General features: G+C 41.6%; 1 protein-coding gene across 2 annotated transcripts in view; it reads left to right on the forward strand.

Annotated features, from left to right (window-relative positions):
• The window catches only part of stard8 (StAR related lipid transfer domain containing 8), a 39,716-nt gene that overhangs the window by 16,469 nt on the left and 3,277 nt on the right, over positions 1-19,970 (forward strand). For both annotated transcript variants that reach the window (XM_014137511.2, XM_014137512.2), the window contains 9 exons: positions 1,283-1,364; positions 6,131-6,194; positions 6,475-7,811; positions 8,022-8,195; positions 9,871-10,030; positions 10,264-10,462; positions 10,876-11,086; positions 18,642-18,756; positions 19,124-19,345. In XM_014137511.2, coding sequence (XP_013992986.2) covers positions 1,283-1,364; positions 6,131-6,194; positions 6,475-7,811; positions 8,022-8,195; positions 9,871-10,030; positions 10,264-10,462; positions 10,876-11,086; positions 18,642-18,756; positions 19,124-19,345 — 2,564 coding nt within the window. The remainder of the gene's footprint in view (positions 1-1,282; positions 1,365-6,130; positions 6,195-6,474; positions 7,812-8,021; positions 8,196-9,870; positions 10,031-10,263; positions 10,463-10,875; positions 11,087-18,641; positions 18,757-19,123; positions 19,346-19,970) is intronic.

Consider the following 19,970-nt stretch of genomic DNA (forward strand, 5'->3'; position numbering starts at 1 on the left):
TTTTGTGTATGTCCATTACATGAAATCCAAATAAAAATCTATTTAAATTACAGGTTGTAATGCAATAAATTAGGAAAAACTCCAAGTGGGATGAATACTTTTGCAAGGCACTGTAATTGCAATACCCAATTATTGTTGAACGAATCACATTCTCTCAATTAGTTGGTTGTGCAATGCATATTCTATGGAGAATGAACTTCACAGGTAAATCATAGATTAAAGTCTGACAAATTTGAAATGCCCAAAGTTCAATGTTGATAATTCACATGAATTAGACATGAAGGAAATGCACCACTGCCAGTCAGAATAAGCTGTAGTGAAAGACAAGTGTGAAAGCATTATGACTAAACCTTGTTAATGCTTGCAGTTGGTTGGTGGTACTGTATATGTTAACAAATAATCTCTTTATTCTCAGCCTTAATCTAAACAATCTTAATTGTTTATCAACTTTGTTCTAAATGCCAGGAGGTAGTACTCATCAGATGTAAGGAAAGCACCCTCTCCTAACAGTGTAGCCGCTGCAAAAGGGAAGTAGAGAGAAACAAAAGCTGGAAATGAGAAGCCTCTGGAATGTTGTGTGACGAACAGTTTTCTTTCTCTAATATCCCTACGCACACAAAAATAGCCCCTCGTTAAGCCACATAGAATTTTTAACCACTTTTTACAGTTTTAATCAAACTGTTGTAAAAAAAATCATGAGATTTGGAGATTAGTCCATAGCATCCAGTCATTGATCAGTAATGTAAAGGCTTGTCAAACTGTTTAATTTTGCTGATTTAGTCGCGAATACATAATACTGTATAAAATGCATGCATTGCCAAGGACTGCAGGCAGCATGTCTCAAAATGAATGTCTGCACATAACCGGTTGGCATGAATTTTATATCATAGACATTTACATTTTAGTCATTTAGCAGACACTCTTATCCAGAGCGACTTACAGTCGTGAGCGCATACATTTTCATACTTTTTTTGTACTCGTTCCCTATGGAAATTGAACCCAGGACCCTGCCGTTGCAAGCGCCATGCTCTACCAACTGAGCTACATGGGACCACCTTTAATGTTTAAAAGAGAGTAATATTTATGACCTCAAGAGGTTGGTCATGTTTTCCTAGAATCTGACCAAATCACCCAACAGTATAACCTACCCGCAAAACATACATTCATAAATTTGATATGGCCATATGCTGTTAATCTGGTGTCTTTGGTGCCGGGAGAGTAAAGTTCCCATAAAAAAAGTCTAAACACACCTATTAACATATCCACCTCTCTTGTTCTGCAGCGGGACAGTTTCCTTTAGACATCTCCTCTGTGAAAAAAGACCATGGGTTTCTGGACCAGGATTCACTGAAGTCACTATGCAGGTAAGGTATTCACATTTCCATTACCTTTCACGTCTGCATCCAAGTCTCATACTATGAGGTATGCTATGCATTGTTGGTAATGATTTTGCAATTCTTAAAAATGAACTTGAATTAAAATGATTTGTATTTGTTTTCTGGGAAGTATAGGAATCCCACTATAATGATGTGGATTGTTATCGTTGCTATTATAAATACAATAATTTATTTTACACTTTTTTTTAAGAATATTTTCAATAATTATTCATACCCATATCCATCTTTTGAGGTGTGATAAAGAGGGTTTTCACTGCTGGTCATTGACTCAAACATCAGTTGCACAAATCTATAAAAAAATGACTCTGTTGAACAGAGTTCTGGTTGGTGGCAAACTATAACTTGAGTTGATAGACTTTGTGTGTGTGTGTGTGTGTGTGTGTGTGTGTGTGTGTGTGTGTGTGTGTGTGTGTGTGTGTGTGTGTGTGTGTGTGTGTGTGTGTGTGTGTGTGTGTGTGTGTGTGTGTGTGTGTGTGTGTGTGTGTGTGTGTGTGTGTGTGTATTTGTGTGTGTAAGAGCAGTAGAGACATGGTGACTGAATTTCCAATCAAATCCCAGTAAATCACCTGATCTCCCAGAGTCACCATGCTGCCAGATTGTCCTCAGAGGAGTAGCTATGAATCTATTCTCTCAGAATACAAATATACACTTCTAAAAAATATAGGACAGCTGGGCATTCCAATAAATATGTAATTGAGAACATGGCATGTTTGACTAATCAAATGTTTCTCAAGATAGCACATTTCTTATGAAAAGAAAATGATTGAGTGATATTGTTACATTGATAAGCATTAATCAGTGATATGTTTAAGATCAGTCTTATATCTCATGAATTATTGTAAAAATATTGTCAATATTGTCAACACCAGAATAAATAATGAAGGCAGAGAGAGGCCTTTCGATATGATACGATACAATAATGATAAAGACAAACTTTTTTACTGTCTACCAAGTTCCAACTATGGAAACTTTGAGCTGTAAGAGAAAAGTTGAACTGCTGTCTGTCTTCAGAAAAAGGACATGAATCAAGCATAAATTTAAACGTGTTCAAGTTCACTGTAGACTTTCTGACTCTTGAAATGTATGAAATATAATTTGACACATTTTTCCTAAATAAACCTGTTAGTGAAATGCCTCACATACAGACTCATTTAAATCTGTGGTGCAGCAATTGACATGGTGTGAAATTCAGTCTGGGGTGGCGTGATGTAAAAATAAAACAGCCTGGCTCAAGGCCTGCATATCTGCATACTCGTGCTCTAAAAAAGTAATGCATTTTGAGCCATCAACGATGTGTGAGCCTTGAATTTTTTTTTCTGGGACGGGGGAACGGGGACAGAGGTTGGCGTTTTCATTCACTATCAAGTCGTGTGGGACCTAAAATAACTGCTTAAAAATATAAACTAATGCATGAGATGCAAACTGATCTGGAACACAGTTACTAAGGGGTGCCATGGGAGTAGTCCTTGAAAACATTGAAAATATTACACATTGACTTGAAAAACAGAATGTTTTGTTTTTGTGAATACTGACAATTCTATTTCTTATCAACTAACAAGCTAAGCGACCTATCTAACCAACGACATGACCCTATTTTTTTGTTATTGTTAATAAATTTGAAACAGAGAATACTGCTACTGTCAGATAATTTATAGATAGCTATCTACACTGAACAAAAATATAAACGCAACATGTAAAGTGTTGGTCTCATGTTTCATGAGCTTAATTAAAATATCCAAGAAATGTTCCATATGCACAAAAAGCTTATTTCTCAAAAATTGTGCGTACAAATTTGTTTACATCCCTGTTAGTGAGAATGTATATTTTGCCAAGATAATCCATGCCAGGTGTGGCATATCAAGAAGCTGATTAAACAGCATGATCATTACACAGGTGTACTTTGTGCTGGGGACAATAAAAGGCCACTCTAAAATGTGCAGTTTTGTCACACATCACAATGCCACATACAGTGGGGGAAAAAAAGTATTTGATCCCCTGCTGATTTTGTACGTTTGCCCACTGACAAAGAAATGATCAGTCTATAATTTTAATGGTAGGTTTATTTGAACAGTAAGAGACAGAATAACAACAAAAATATCCAGAAAAACGCATGTCAGAAATGTTATAAATTGATTTGCATTTTAATGAGGGAAATAAGTATTTGACCCTCCCCCCCCCCCCCCCCCTCAATCAGAAAGATTTCTGGCTCCCAGGTGTCTTTTATACAGGTAACGAGCTGAGATTAGGAGCACACTCTTAAAGGGAGTGCTCCTAAACACAGCTTGTTACCTGTAAAAAAGACACCTGTCCATAGAAGCAATCAATCAATCAGATTCCAAACTCTCCACCATGGCCAAGACCAAAGAGCTCTCCAAGGATGTCAGGGACAAGATTGTAGACCTACACAATGCTGGAATGGGCTACAAGACCATCGCCAAGCAGCTTGGTGAGAAGGTGACAACATTTGGTGCGATTATTCGCAAATGGAAGAAACCTTTATCCTCCTTATCTCATTAGACAAGGTAGGAATCAGAAAGTTCATGATCTCAGGCGCTGGGACCATAGTCACCAAGAAAACAATTGGTAACACACTACGCCGTGAAGGACTGAAATCCTGCAGCGCCCGCAAGGTCCCCTGCTCAAGAATACATATACATGCCCGTCTGAAGTTTGCCAATGAACATCTGAATGACTCAGAGGACAACTGGTGAAAGTGTTGTGGTCAGATGAGACCAAAATTCAGCTCTTTGACATCAACTCAACTCGCCGTGTTTGGAGGAGGAGGAGGAATGCTGCCTATGACCCCAAGAACACCGTCTCCACCGTCAAACATGGAGGTGGAAACATTATGCTTTGGGGGTGTTTTTCTGCTAAGGGGACAGGACAACTTCACCGCATCAAAGGGACAATGGACGGGGCCATGTACCGTCAAATCTTGGGTGAGAACCTCCTTCCCTCAGCCAGGGCATTGAAAATGGGTCGTGGATGGGTATTCCAGCATGACAATGACCCAAAACACACGGCCAAGGCAACAAAGGAGTGGCTCAAGAAGAAGCACATTAAGGTCCTGGAGGGGCCTAGCCAGTCTACAGACCTTAATCCCATAGAAAATCTGTGGAGGGAGCTGAAGGTTCGAGTTGCCAAACGTCAGCCTCGAAACCTTAATGACTTGGAGAAGATCTGCAAAGAGGAGTGGGACAAAATTCCTCCTGAGATGTGTGCAAACCTGGTGGCCAACTACAAGAAACATCTGACCTCTGTGAATGCCAACAAGGGTTTTGCCACCAAGTACTAAGTCATGTTTTGCAGACGGGTCAAATACTTATTACCCTCATTAAAATGCAAATCATTTTATAACATTTTTGACATGCGTTTTTCTGGATTTGTTTGTTGTTATTCTGTCTCTCACTGTTCAAATAAACCTACTATTAAAATTATAGACTGATCATTTCTTTGTAAGTGGGCAAACATACAAAATCAAGTTTTGAAGGAGCATGCAATTGGTATGCTGACTGCAGGAATATCCACCAAAGCTGTTGCCAGAGAATTTAATGTTAATTTCTCTACCATATGCCGCCTGGAACGCCATTTTAGAGAATTTGGCAGAACGTCCAACCGGCCTCACAACCGCAGACCACGTGTAACCAAGCCAGACCAGGACCTCCACATCTAGCTTCTTCACCTGCGGGATCATCTTAGACCAGCCACCCGGACAGCTGATGAAACTGTGGGATTGCGCAACCAAAGAATTTCTGCACAAACTGTCAGAAACCGTCTCAGGGAAGCTCATCTGCATGATTGCCGTCCTCACCAGGTTCTTGACCTGACTGTAGTTCGGCGTCGTAACTGACTTCAGCGGGAAAATGCTCACCTTCGATGGCCAATGGCACGCTGGAGAAGTGTGTTCTTCACAGATTAATTCCGGTTTCAACTATACCGGCCAGATGGCAGACTGCATGTATGGTGTCATGTGGGCAAGCAGTTTGCTGATGTCAACGTTGTGAACAGAGAGGCTATGGTATGGGCAGGGATAAGCTATGGACAACGAACACAATTGCATTTTATAGATGGAAATTTGAATGCACTGAGATACCGTGGCGAGATCCTGAGACCAGCTGTTGTGCCATTCATCCGTGACCATCATCTCATGTTTCATAATGATAATGCACGGCCCCATTTTGCAAGGATCTGTACACAATTCCTGGAAGTGGAAAATGTCCATGTTCTTCCATGGCCTGCATACTCACCAGACATGTCACCCATTGAGCATGTTTGGGATGCTCTGGATCGACGTGTATGGCAGCGTGTCCAGTTCCCCCCAATATCTAGCAACTTCACACAGCCATTGAAGAGGAATGGGACAACATTCCACAGGCCACAATCAACAGCCTGATCAACTCTATGGAAAGGAGATGTGTCACGCGGCATGAAAAAAACAGTGGTCACTGACTGGTTCTCTGATCCATGCCTCTAGCTTTTTTTAAGGTATCCGTGGCCAACAGATGCATATCTGTATTCCCAGTCGTGAAATCCATAGATTAGGGCCTAATTGATTTATTTACATTGACTGATTTCCTTATATGAACTGTAACTCAGTCAAATCTTTGAAATTGTTGCATGTTGCGTTCATATTTTTGTTCAGTGTAATTTGAATTAGCACTGCACTTGTAAACAAACCAAATATTTTGATATTTCCTGTGTTTTTTCATTTGATCTCTTTCATTTCCATGTAGGAGGCTGTCAACCTTGAACAAGTGTGCCTCCATGAGACTGGAGGTCCATTTTCAGTGCAAACAAGTGAGTAGACCTGCACATAAGATCTGTCTGTCTCAAAGTTTGTTGTGTGCAGGCCAGCCACTAGATCCACTGCTATAGCTTGTTACATGTCTCTCTGACTTTCACAGTCTATCTGAGTTTGCTTGACGGCCTTGTATATTACAATTGTTTTATTTTCCATTGTACATGCACAAATAAGTCAATATTTGCTTTGCACTTAGACATAGCCCTTGTCAATGCAAATTATCCTTCCATAACCATGTTATAAAATGGTCTCTAATTTGTCTATCATCTGATGCAGAGTGAAGACTCTGAGGAGGATGACCTGTGTGCCATCAGTGACCGCTGGGCATTCCAGCGAGAGAGTAAGACATGGTCCCGACTGCGTACCCTCTCCCCACACATCTCCCCTAGCATGGAGATCCACTCCTCCACCACCCTGCACCCCTTGAGGGCCTCTGCCAGTAGTGAGAGCATCCTGAGTGACTTCAGCAACCTGGAGGTCACCTCCACCCACAGCAGTAGCAGCCTGAGTGTGAAGAGTGACAGAGGTACCACGTTCAGCAACCCCTCCAGTCAGGTCACCAGCACGGCAGAGACCTACACCCTTACCTCCCACCATGACTCCCATGGTTCCCACTCTCCCAATGGATCCGCTTGTGAGGACCAGCCTGTGTCTCCCAAAGACCTGCTTACTGTTCCTGTCAGCAGAGAGAAGACCAAGAGGTGTTCCAATACCTTCCTGAAGAGAATGGAGTCGTTCAAGAGAAAGGATAAAGAGAGGGAAGTGACAGATGGCCAAGTTGTGATCTCTCCGCTGCAGTTCCCTCTAACCCCTGGCAGTTTGCATTGCACTTCCAATGAAAGTCTTCCTGGTTTAAAAAATAACACTACAGAAAAAAGCAGTGTAAATTACAGCAGAAAAGCCCATACTATCTGTCGCACAGGCCGTAGGTCCCCAGTTGTGGACAGAGCTAATGCGAAGAGCAGTTGGCTCTATCTAGAGGACTATGACATGGCAGGGTGGAAAGGGGCTAAACAGGTTATTCAGAAGTGTGGCTATAAAAATGGACTGGATTGTCTGGTTCATCTGCCAATGGACCACAAGCCAGGCACGTTCCCCAAGTCCCTATCCATCGAGAGCCTGTGCACTACTTCCACCTCTCACGAGCTGCGTGAATTGCAGATGGAGGACGTAAACCTCTCCCTGGGCAGCAGTCACGAGTCCCAGGAATTCAACATGTTTCCTAGAAGAAGAAACTCGTGTTCCTCAGTGGGGAGCATCTATGACAATGTGAATGAGGCTAGTGGCAGTTCAGACGAATTGAGAGAAAAGGTCTTTGAGCACCTGGATGATATCCTTCAACATGTCCATGGCCTTCAGCAGAATATAGACCAGTGGTCCAAGAAGGTGTGTCAGGAGCTCAGTGACAAGCATGAGGAAGAGGAGGACACTGACGAGACCAGAGAAACAACATTCTCCTCCAGCCTCCATTTTGAGGAGCAGTCTATGTCAGATGTAGGCACGATGGCCAGTGACTACGACAGCACAGGAAACTCTTTGAATGAGGTGGAGGATGTTGAGACAAGAGAACGAAGGGACTCAGGAGTGGGTGCTTCCTTAACCAGGCCAAGCAGGTAAACATACATTGTTATACATAAAGATGATAACATGTTCAGGTTCATCAATATTTTACCAAATGTCAAATAGCTCTTGACATTTAGACAGTATAATAGTAAAAACACATAAATTAATTGATTTAATCGCCTCTAAGATATACCACAAATGGGCACTCATATAGATCAAAACATTGACCTTTATTCCCAATACATTTCCCCTCTCTCTAGGAAGCTACGGTGGCATAGTTTCCAGAACTCCCACAGGCCGAGCCTGACTTCAGCCTCCCAGGAAATTAACCGTCAGTCAGCCGCTCAGCTCAACCTTCTGCAAAAGTTCTCTCTACTCCGGCTCACTGCTATAATGGAGAAATACTGCGAACCCAACAAACATGGCTGGAGCTGGTGAGTGGAGGGCCCTTGGGTGTGGAGAGTGGAGATTCAAAAATAGATAAAAGGCAGAGACGTAGGGAAGTGCACTTTATTATACTGTCCCTTTCATATGCATTTAGTCAGGGCAGTGAGTATTGTTTTGTGGTAAGGATATTGCTTTTTAAAATGCATCGTATATGTTTTTCCATATGGCAAGGCCTTTGATCTACATTTATGCAGCTAATGAATAGTAGTATAAAGAAAGCTGTTAAAACGTTAGATTTGTAAAATTTCACAACTGTCTCATTCAGCTCTTATTTCTCATGCAGATGACTCTTGCTTCGCAACAATCAATCACATCATACACAATGAAACCATTATCTATAATTGCAGTGGCCATTTTAGCACATGCTCAGTTAGGAGGTTTTATTCTCCATCCAAAAAGTTTCAAACTTTAATTTCTCTTGCATCATCAGCCATGTGCTGTCACCCAATTAGGCTTCATCCCTTAGTGTAAAAGCATTATGTGAATATGCATCAGACAAAATTGAAACCGTTTTGTTCCAAAATAGACTGATTAGGATTTGGCGATAGACCAAACTGTTTTCATCCAAAAAAGACATCAGGTGTCCAAGGAGAATATCTAATTTACATTTTTACATTTTAGTCATTTAGCAGACGCTCTTATCCAGAGCGACTTACAAATTGGTGCATTCACCTATAATATCCAGTGGAACAACCACTTTACAATAGTGCATCTAAATCTTTTAAGGGGGGGGTTAGAAGGATTACTTTATCCTATCCCAGGTATTCCTTGAAGAGGTGGGGTTTCAGGTGTCTCCGGAAGGTGGTGATTGACTCCGCTGTCCTGGCGTCGTGAGGGAGCTTGTTCCACCATTGGGGTGCCAGAGCAGCGAACAGTTTTGACTGGGCTGAGCGGGAACTGTGCTTCCTCAGAGGTAGGGAGGCGAGCAGGCCAGAGGTGGATGAACGGAGTGCCCTTGTTTGGGTGTAGGGCCTGATCAGAGCCTGAAGGTACGGAGGTGCCGTTCCCCTCACAGCTCCGTAGGCAAGCACCATGGTCTTGTAGCGGATGCGAGCTTCGACTGGAAGCCAGTGGAGAGAGCGGAGGAGCGGGGTGACGTGAGAGAACTTGGGAAGGTTGAACACCAGACGGGCTGCGGCGTTCTGGATGAGTTGTAGGGGTTTAATGGCACAGGCAGGGAGCCCAGCCAACAGCGAGTTGCAGTAATCCAGACGGGAGATGACAAGTGCCTGGATTAGGACCTGCGCCGCTTCCTGTGTGAGGCAGGGTCGTACTCTGCGAATGTTGTAGAGCATGAACCTACAGGATCGGGTCACCGCCTTGATGTTGGTGGAGGTGCTGTTTGGGTAGTTTCTGCCTTTTTTCCACTAGGTTGAATGACTACCAATTCACCCACAACACATCCAAACAGTTTTCATCCAAACAGATTTCACCCAAACAGTTCAAACATTTTTCATCCAAAAATGACATCAGATGTACAAGAAAAATATCTAATGTTACCTGTGGTGCTGTTTGCATAGTTTCTACCCTTTTCCCACTCCGTTTAGACTAACAAATCACCCACAACACATCCAATTTGACAATATTACATGGTAACAACCTTTATGGTGATATCTACATGAAAAGATTGAATCTAGTCCCCCTTTCCCTCTGTTTTGGCAGGTCTATTCCTAAGTTTATGAAGAGGAGTAAGGTCCCTGACTATAGGGACAAACAGGTTTTTGGTGTTCCACCAATCATCAATGTCCAAAGGAGTGGGCAACCCCTACCCCAGAGCATCCAGCAGGCCATGCGCTACCTCCGCAGCCAATGTCTGGAAAAGGTAGTCACTCTCATCCCCTCAAAGTAAACGTGTTCCCTCATGCTACAGTGTGTGTATAACCTTATGATTTTAGTATGTGTTCCACTCCAGATATGTTATGTTACTGTATTTCTATTGTAGTGAGATTTCATGTACTTGGTGATACATTATATATTATCATGCATTGATGTTTATGAATAATGCTAATACACCAATGACAGTATCAACTGTTTTTCAATCCTATTCCTGTCAAGGTTGGCATTTTCCGTAAGTCTGGGGTGAAGTCTCGGATCCAGACTCTGCGGCAGCTGAATGAAAATTCCCCAGACCACGTGAGGTACCAGGGCCAATCAGCCTACGATGTGGCCGACCTGCTGAAACAGTACTTCAGAGACCTGCCTGAGCCTGTCCTCACCACCAAGCTCACTGAAACCTTCCTGCAGATCTACCAATGTGAGTCAGTGGCTCTAAGTGCTCCCCTCTCATCCACTCTGGGAAGCTCTGAACCCCTGTGTCTGGTTTAAATTGCCCTTCAGCATACACTTATCAGATTGAAATCATTGACTAGATAAAGTCTCCTTTGAGAAGTCAATCAACTAATTGATAGGCACAGTAATCATACTGTACTCTATGATGTCCTCCAGCTAGGATTTTACAGCTAGAGTTAGGGTTTATCGAGGTTTTGCAAACATGGCATTAAGTTACTGTCTGTATTTGATGTCTGGTTATGATGTATATGGAATGTCTACTGCTATAATTACCAGGTGCATTCAAATGTCATCAGTTTTGTCATCAGTATCATGCTAAGATCTTAAAACCAACATAGCAATTCACATTCAGATGTATCTGTCATGTGTGTTTCCCAGGTGTCCCGAAAGACATGCGTCTTCAGGCGGCCCAGGCTGCAGTCATCCTTCTGCCTGACGAGAACCGGGAGGTACTGCAGACCCTGCTCTACTTCCTCAGTGACATCGCCTCTGCTGAGGAGAATCAGATGACAGCTGGGAACCTGGCCCTGTGCCTGGCCCCCTCCATCCTACACCTCAACATTTCCAAGAAAGAGGGCACCTCCCCCAGGTATGTACTGGTATTCGTGTTTCTGTGTATGTTTTCATCATGGCATGTTTTGATTTGTATTGGCGTGTGTTGCCTGGCACTTAGGGGCAGATTCAGACTTAAGACAGTTACACTTTTCCTAGACATTCCTTTCCTATGCACTTCTCAGTAGTTGGTATTCAGACTTACATATTGCAGGCGCATAATGCGCTCTACGGATGTGGCTACCTTGCTCACACTAAATAAATGTAATTCAACTGCTGAAAACCCTCCCACTTGCTGGCCAACAGTTTTTCTCGTGGAGTTTTCATTCAATAGGGTTTTCAGTAAATTGATCTTAAGCCATCCCTTTAATAGGGTTTTCAGTAAACTGATCTTAAGCCATCCCTTTATATATGGTGTACCTTTAATAAGAATTTTGTAGACAAACTCACTAGAATACATAAAGAGAACGAATACATAGAGAGAACAAATTCTGAACATAGGGATCAATGTAAGAAAGCCGTCTAAATACAGTACCAGTCAAAAGTTTGGACACACCTACTCATTCAAGGGTTTTTCTTTATTTTTACTATTTTCTACATTGTAGAATAATAGTGAAGACTTCAAAACTGTGAAATAACACATATGGAATCATGTAGTTACCAAAAAAGTGTTAAACAAGTCAAAATATATTTTATATATTAGATTCTTCAAAGTAGCCACCCTTTGCCAATTTGGACTCATATGACCAAAGGACAGATTTCCACTGTTCTAATGTCCATTGCTCATGTTTCTTGGCCCAAGCAAGTCTCTTCTTATTATTGGTGTACTTTAGTAGTGGTTTCTTTGCAGCAATTTGACCATGAAAGCATGATTCACGCAGTCTCCTCTGAACAGTTGATGTTGAGATAATATAGATAATATGGACTTGGTCTTTTACCAAATAGGGCTATCTTCTGTATACCTTGTCACAACACAACTGATTGGCTCAAACGCATTAAGAAGGAAAGAACTTCCACAAATTAACATTTAACAAGGCACACCTGTTAATTGAAATGCATTCCAGGTGACTACCTCATGAAGCTGGTTGAGAGAATGCCAAGAGTGTGCAAAGCTGTCATCAAGGCAAAGGGTGGCTACTTTGAAGAATCTCAAATATAAAATATATTTTGATTTGTTTAACACTTGATTCCATATGTGTTATTTCATAGTGTTGATGTCATCACAACTTTCTACATTGTAGAAAATAGTAAAAATAAAGAAAAACCCTGGAATGAATAGGTGTTCCCAAACTTTCAACTGGTACCATATATGCATATTCATCTCTGTTTCAGCACTAACTGGTAGATATAGAAATACACTGATCTTGTAGAGTATTTGGCACATTTTTGGGTTAGGAAAGTATGTAAGTATGAATCATAAAAAACAGGTTTGGAGAGCCTTTATGGAAAAAATATATTGAGGAATGACAAATACAGTGGTTTGATTCATCCTGAAAGTTGCCATATTCAAGTTCAATCCATTAAATGTTGGAAGTTGGAAAAAAGTGGACAAGAGGGGTTAAACAACAGTTCTATAAATCTACCCTAATCCTCACTAATCATTGAACTGTATGACAACGGTCCAATCGTCGTGAATCTTGAGCCAGGCTCCAGGTTTAAACTGCTACTTGTGGTCTGAGTTCCATGATTATTCAAATGCACTACATGTCCCAAATGATTGCACGTTAGCCTAATATGATCCACTATTGCTAGCGACCATCAGGAACAATTTACACTGACGTGACAGAGGAAAGAAAGGTAAACAGAATGGAATAAATTCATACAAAATGTTGGCTACAAATTGAAGGAAACTAACACTAAAGTGACACTAGACAGTAATAAATGTACACTGAGTGTACCAAACATTAGGAACACCTTCCTAATATTGAGTTGCACCCCCCCCGATATGCCCTCAGACCAACTTCAATTCGTCGGGGCATGGACTCTACAAGATGCCGAAAGCATTCCACAGGGATACTGGCCCATGTTGACTCCTTTTGCTTCCCACAGTTGTGTCAAGTTGGTTGGATGTCCTTTGGGTGGTGGACCATTCTTGATACACGCGGGAAACTGTTGAGCGTGAAAAACCCAGCAGCGTTGCAGTACACAAACTGGTGCGACTGGCACCTACTACCATACCCTGTTCAAAGGCACTTACATTTTTTGTCTTGCCCATCCATGTCTCAGTTGTCTCAAGGCTTAATTTTTTTTTTTTTACCTGTTTCCTCCCCTTTATCTACACTGATTGAAGTCGATTTAACAAGTGACATCAATAAGGGATCGTAGCTTTCCTCACACGTAAAGGTGGTTGAATTTCTAGGGAATTAAGTCAAGGTCAGAATACGGTGTATCTGTAGACACCAGTGGCAGTCGGTGCCATTTAAGATGAAGGAACGTGATAAAAAAAACATTATGAGCATGGCCTTATTTATGATACAGCATATTGGATGACTGTCATTCATATTCTATTCACCCAGCACAATGTAACATCGATAGGCTTGGGCTACTACATGAACATTTCCTGTACCCATCATGAGGTTGCTTCAACCTAGCTTGTGAATGAAAGTTTACAATGTATGTGCACAGGTTGAGAGAATTTTGAGTAGTCAAGGTGACAGACAGTGACACATTCAATACCGCCTTGCACACTCTTGCCTGCATCTACAGTAGCTGATCTAGGGTGTGATCATCAGTCCAACAGTTGTAAATGAGAGCTATTATTGGACAAATTCACTTATGTTTTGTTCCGTTTGTTTCCATTTAAGAAGCGTTTTTCAACAGAATCTGCAGAATGAATACACCACAATCACACGCAAACAGTTCACTTTCATAGCAGCCACATAAAAACAGCATGAACATTTTGTTCATTGTATATATAATTTCTTCTCGCAACTATCTATGCGCTCTCCTCCTCTCGCCTCATCCCTTCGCTTGTAGACTTCAGTGCACAACACATCAGCTGTCTGTGACCAGGCAAATAAAACTTTCCAAGCCAAACCTTCATATCATGACAGCTAAACGCTACACAGCATCGTCAACTAGAACTGACGTGTTAGTAAACCCACTACAATCATGCAGTACAGTGTAAAGTCCAAAAATGGTTTAGCAGTTACACAGGCAGGACCCGGTGGCAAGAAATTAATTAAACAAAAAGCTTGCCTTGACTTGGAAGAGTTCTAGTGTTGGATAGCCATAGCCATAGCCAACTAGCTAACATAGCATCCCTCTTTGTTTGAGCCGGGTGTTTGAGTAGGCTGAGCTAGCTAGCTGCATAAGCAGTTTAGCAGTTACACTGGTTGGCCCCGGTGGCAATAAATGAATAAAACCAAACGTTTTCCTTGACTTGGAAGAGTTCCAGTGTTGGATAGCCATAGCCAGCTAGCTAATATAGCATCCCTTTCTGTTTGAGCCTGGTGTACACTAAACTTGCTAGCTGCATTGGATAGCTAATTGAAAGTTTAAAAAAAGAAATACAACCAAATACAGCTAGCTCTCTCTCTCTTGCTTCTCCTAAATTTTGGAAGAAATGAATTTGTACAGAACTGTTCAACTCTTGTCTTTCTCTCTCTTTGAGTCAACTACTCACCACATTTCATGCACTGCAGTGCTAGCTAGCTTTAGCATTCAGTACTAGATTAATTCAGAGATTAATTCTCTGATCCTTTGATTGGGTGGACAACATGTCAGTTCATGCTGCAAGAGGTCTGATAGGTTGGAGGACATCCTCCAGAAGTTGTCATAATTACTGTGTATATCTCGTTTCAGGTAAGACCCAAATGCAGACTGTGTTGAAGTAACAATGTTTATTACAGTAACAGGGGCAGGCAAACGACAGGTCAAGGCAGGCAGGCAGGGGTCGATAACCCAGAGTAGTGGCAAAAGCACAGGATGGCAGGCAGCCTCAGGGTCAGGCAGAGGTCGGTAATCCAGAGAAGGAGCAAAGGCACAGGACAGCAGGCAGGCTCAGGGTCAGGCAGAGTGGTCAGGCAGGCGGGCTCAGAGTCAGGACAGGCAAAGGTCAAAACCAGGAGAGCGAGAAAAAGAGAGACTGGGGAAAAGCATGCAAATACAGTATGTCTTGACAATTAATTCACAGTGTAAAGCACCAAGTTCCTGACATCTATCACCACTTTCACTGTAAATTCAAATCCCTCAGGGAGTGATCATTTTTCCTTCGAAATTTTGATTTTCAATTGCAGTCATTACCTTGAAAATTAAGATTAAGAATGAAGATTTCTTCAGCCTTGTTCACGAACACTGCTAGGGCCTTATAATCATACAGTATTATAATACATATATTGCATAGATGTGTATCCCTAAATGTAGGCCTATATATTTTTATATGCATTTTTGTAATTATCTACTTCGTTATTTGACTTCAGGACCAACAGTGGAGTGACATTTCCTTAAAAAAAACGTACCCTAAATGGGTTTTGAACTCAACAATCAGCCAACAATCCAACTGTCTTAGCGGACTGTGCCACCAACCAGTTATGGTAGTTGGGTGAAAAAATGCAAACACTTGACAAGACCACCATCATCTTTGATTTCGTTTTAGCTACGTATAATCCTTGTAGATGTTATTTTTTTTCGTAAAAGCACATAGAGGTGTACAAAACGATAAGCAAAAACATGTAATTCTGTCATATATCCAGAAATGTGCCTTACGGCCTTTTGAATTTTGTGTAACATCAGTAGCATTGTCAAGGAAGCATCATGCAAAATTAGGGCTGCCAAACAGTTAAGATAATGAATCGAGTTAATGATTATATGATATTACAGTTTGTTTCCATATGACTGGTTTCACATTCATCTCCGGGGATCATCTAAAACAATTGCTATGTGTATTTAGAATCCCCTTCTCCAAACGGATTACTCATTTACCTAGCTCTTATCAATAGCTCATCAATTTGAATGTTTTTCATGGCATTTTCACCATAAACAACACAAAGTCACTGTAACATACATCCATTAATGCTCCCAATGTTTAAGTAGGCCTACTTCCTCTTATCAATGTTCTTGAAGTTAAACACTTGCGTGCAAGCACACACACACACACACACACACACACACACACACACACACACACACACACACACACACACACACACACACACACACAGTGCGTCCAACAGGCCTCACAACTGCAGACCACATGTAACCACACCAGCCCAGGACCTCCACATTCAGCTTCTTCACCTGCGGTATTGTCTTAGAACAGCCACCTGGAATACTGAGGAGTATTTCTGCCTGTAATAAAGCCCTTGTGTGGGGAAAAACTCAATCTGATTGGCCGGGCATTGCTGCGCCCCTGCCCAGTCAAGTGAAATCCATAAATTAGGGCCTAATGAATTTATTTCAATTGATTTATTTCCTTATATAAACTGTAACTCAGTAAAATTGTTTCAATTGTTGCATGTTGCGTTTATATTCTTGTTCAGAATGTTATGAATTCCACAGAAGATATTAACAACAGACCAGCCAGGTCTGAGTTCATGTAAAATATAATAGCTACAGCTTTTAGATCTAGCCTAGGCTACTTATCCATGTTCTTCAACATGAACTAGTCACAAGCTGCTACTTCTACAATTGGGATAATTTGCTAAAGCTTTACATCTGAGAACTAAAAGTTTTCCTTCAAAATTGTTCTTCAAAATTTGCACACATAGTGAACTAAAATAGACTAACAGCACTACCTGAAAAGGTATCTGTGCGTTAGAGACCTGTCTAACGGTTTCCACTAGTTACAGTCAAAATTGGCTATATCGAGAGATAAAAAATCATGAAAACAAAAATGTGCTTTTTGGTCTTAATTTAAGGTTAGGCATAAGGTTAACGGTGTTGTTAAGGTTAGGGTTATGTGTAAAATCAGATTTTAAGAAGATAAATGGTGGAAATAGGCGGGGCTTATGACTTTGTGGCTGTGGTAACTAGTGACGACCCTCTAACGCCGAGAAAGCCCAGATTCACACTCACCAGCTCTGCAACCGTTATAATGCAAAAATACGTTCTTTGATCACCAAATATATGGAGTTTCGCTGCCCAACTATCTTAATTTAGTCCCATTACGGCCGGTATGCACTTCCAAAATACTGTATGTGCTGAATAGTCGTTTTTGTCCGGTTGCTTGTAAAAAATAAATGTACTCCTTTTTTGCAAGTACGTAACGGGAGTAAATTAAGATAGTTGCTCACCGAAACTACATATTTGGTGATCAACGAACGTATTTTGACATTATAACGCTTGCAGAGCAGGTGAAGAGGAATTTGAATCTGAGATTTTGGGGCGTTAGAGAAGCCTAAATACGTTTAGCGCTATCGTGCCTGTCATGTGCTGTGTTTAAAAGGGTCCGTGCGGAAACACGTGCGCTAAAAAAGGGTCAGTGCAACCCGCAATTCGGGGGGTTCCAGCATGTGGGCATTCCTGCATCTACAAGACCCCCCCCGATTGTGTGATTAAAATGTGGGTAAAAATGGAAATAAAAGTATTATCTGATTTTTTTCAGGGACAAAGGACACTGTCTACCGCTGTACTAGCTAGCTACCACTGTTGCCCCAGCTCCTGTGTACCAGAGACCTTTTTACAGTGTCGCCCCGCCTGCTTTATACCGGAGACCTCCTACTAGCTTGCTAACACATAGTGTCTTTCGCTCCTGCCTGCCGAACATCTGCCCTCGCCGTCTTTACCAGAACTGCAGGAATACAGTGCCAGAAAGGCGAAAGCGATGGACACTGTCTACCGGTGTACTAGCTAGCGAGCTACCTCTTCTTCTGTGGGGTTTATCAGCAGTTGGCATCCAACGTTATAGTGCAATACCACCACCTACTGTACTGGAGAGCCCCACCTCCCGCCTGTGCATCGGAGTCTTAGCTTAAAAAGGACCAATAAAAGTGTAAAGAGGGGTTCCTGCAGATGCAGGAATGCCCACATGCAGGAACGCCTCAATAATGGCTTCTCATTAATGGCATCCAAAAAATCACGCCATTAAAAATGTTGCGTGTTATTAACGCGTTAACTTTGACAGCCTTATTCAAAATATATCGGCACATTCCACTTATCAAGACCATTGGTAATAAACTAATCCAAGCAGTTGGGTGGTTTAACATTCTCCCTCTGGTGGCCAAATTGACCTTTAACAAATGCAATCGGATGATGGTTGTACCGTTTAAGGTATATGATAGGTTAATTCATTATTTAGTTACCATATTTAATTATCTGCTCAGCATCGTGGCTAATTGTGCCAGGTTTTCCTATGAGAAAAGCTAGCAGCTATCCATTTAAGACCAATGGCTTAAACCAATGGTTTTAGCAAAAGCGTTGGACCAGTGGTTTTCCTCTGGGCTAAAGAAATGTACGAACTGCTGCATATTATTAACATCCTCATGGATGTATCATGTCAAAATAAAGCCCACACAAAACTACCGAGGACTGACAGTTAGACCATTTCATTTCCTCATCAAAATGCTGCATATTAACAACATTGTACTGCTGTTGAACTCAAAGCTGAGAGAACGATTGTGATGTGTGTTGACTATGTTCCATCTTTGTGGAAGATTAATCCACCGAAGGGGGGCAGGGGGAAAACCGGACCACAAGGACCTGAGTGAGAACATGGCTGCCACTCAAGGACTCAGCCACATGATTGTGGAGTGCAAGAAATTATTCCAGGTATTATACATAATATATGCACAGTCCTTGAAGTAAAACAATCTCTTTTCTGAATAGGATGATCCCTCAGAACAATCAATCTCTAACAAAACACCACCCACATGCATTGACTATTTATTGTCCAAAAAATGTGAGCCATTTGAAGAGTGGTTTATTTTTAGAAAGCATTTATTTAAGAATAAATGAAATAGACATGGTTTCACAGTTTACAGTGTATAGAGTAAATGCCATGTCGGATATGAACTTGATGTACTTTCACAGAGGAATTCAGTAGGCTGCTCTATATGCACTGTACATGACAACCGCTATATATGTATTTTTATTCATAAAAAAAATAACCCAGTTGACCGCTAATTTGGTGCGACAGATCCCTCATGAGATGATGCTGCAGTCGCGGAACTCCTATGTCGCAGCAGATGCCCAGCCACTCCCTCTCCACGGCTTGGGCCTGAACATGAAGGGCGAGCCTGTGGATTACAGAGCCTACCTGGAGGATAATATCCAGGCTCTACTGCGGGAGTCCACAGAGAAGAGCAAAGGATGGCACAGCGCCCTGGGCCCAGACAACACAGAGCTGACATACAAGAAGGTACTGCTCAGTGACACTGCTGCATACTGATACTACGCTGTCTGTTCTCATACAAAACCAGAATGTACTGCTCAATAACACACTAGTGCAGAGGTCGGCAACAGGCGGCCCGTAGTGATGGCCTGCAAGTGATTTTTTTGGCCCCCAAATTTTTTAGCTATGGTTTTAGTTTTTGGTCAACATTTTTTTTTCTTTAGGAAGTCTGTTCCCAAGTATTCCCACAAAAAAAGAGACATATGCGATTATGTCAATGTAATCAAGGTATGAAAAAATATATATATTTTCAAATACAATCTCTCTTTGGGCTTAGTTGTGGTCAATTTGCAGTGTACAAATGATTATAATTATTTTCTACCCCCCAGACCATTCACTCCGATGACAATCAGCCTGCGGCTGGATCTAGTTGCCTCCCCCTGCACTAGTGCATACTAATATTATTGTTGTCTGCAGGTCCTTCAATCACAGGTCCATGTTTGTCAATGTTGTTATATTAAAGATACATTTTGCTTTGATTTTGCCCTGCATTGTCACAACAGTATGGCCTTCAATCATAGTATGATTGAAAAATGTTTAATTCCCTTTTTTACCGTAAGCCTCCATGGATAATTGAATTTACCATTTGGCA

The sequence above is a fragment of the Salmo salar genome, chromosome ssa13, assembly GCF_905237065.1.
Source record: "Salmo salar chromosome ssa13, Ssal_v3.1, whole genome shotgun sequence".
Classification (NCBI taxonomy): Eukaryota; Metazoa; Chordata; class Actinopteri; order Salmoniformes; family Salmonidae; genus Salmo; species Salmo salar.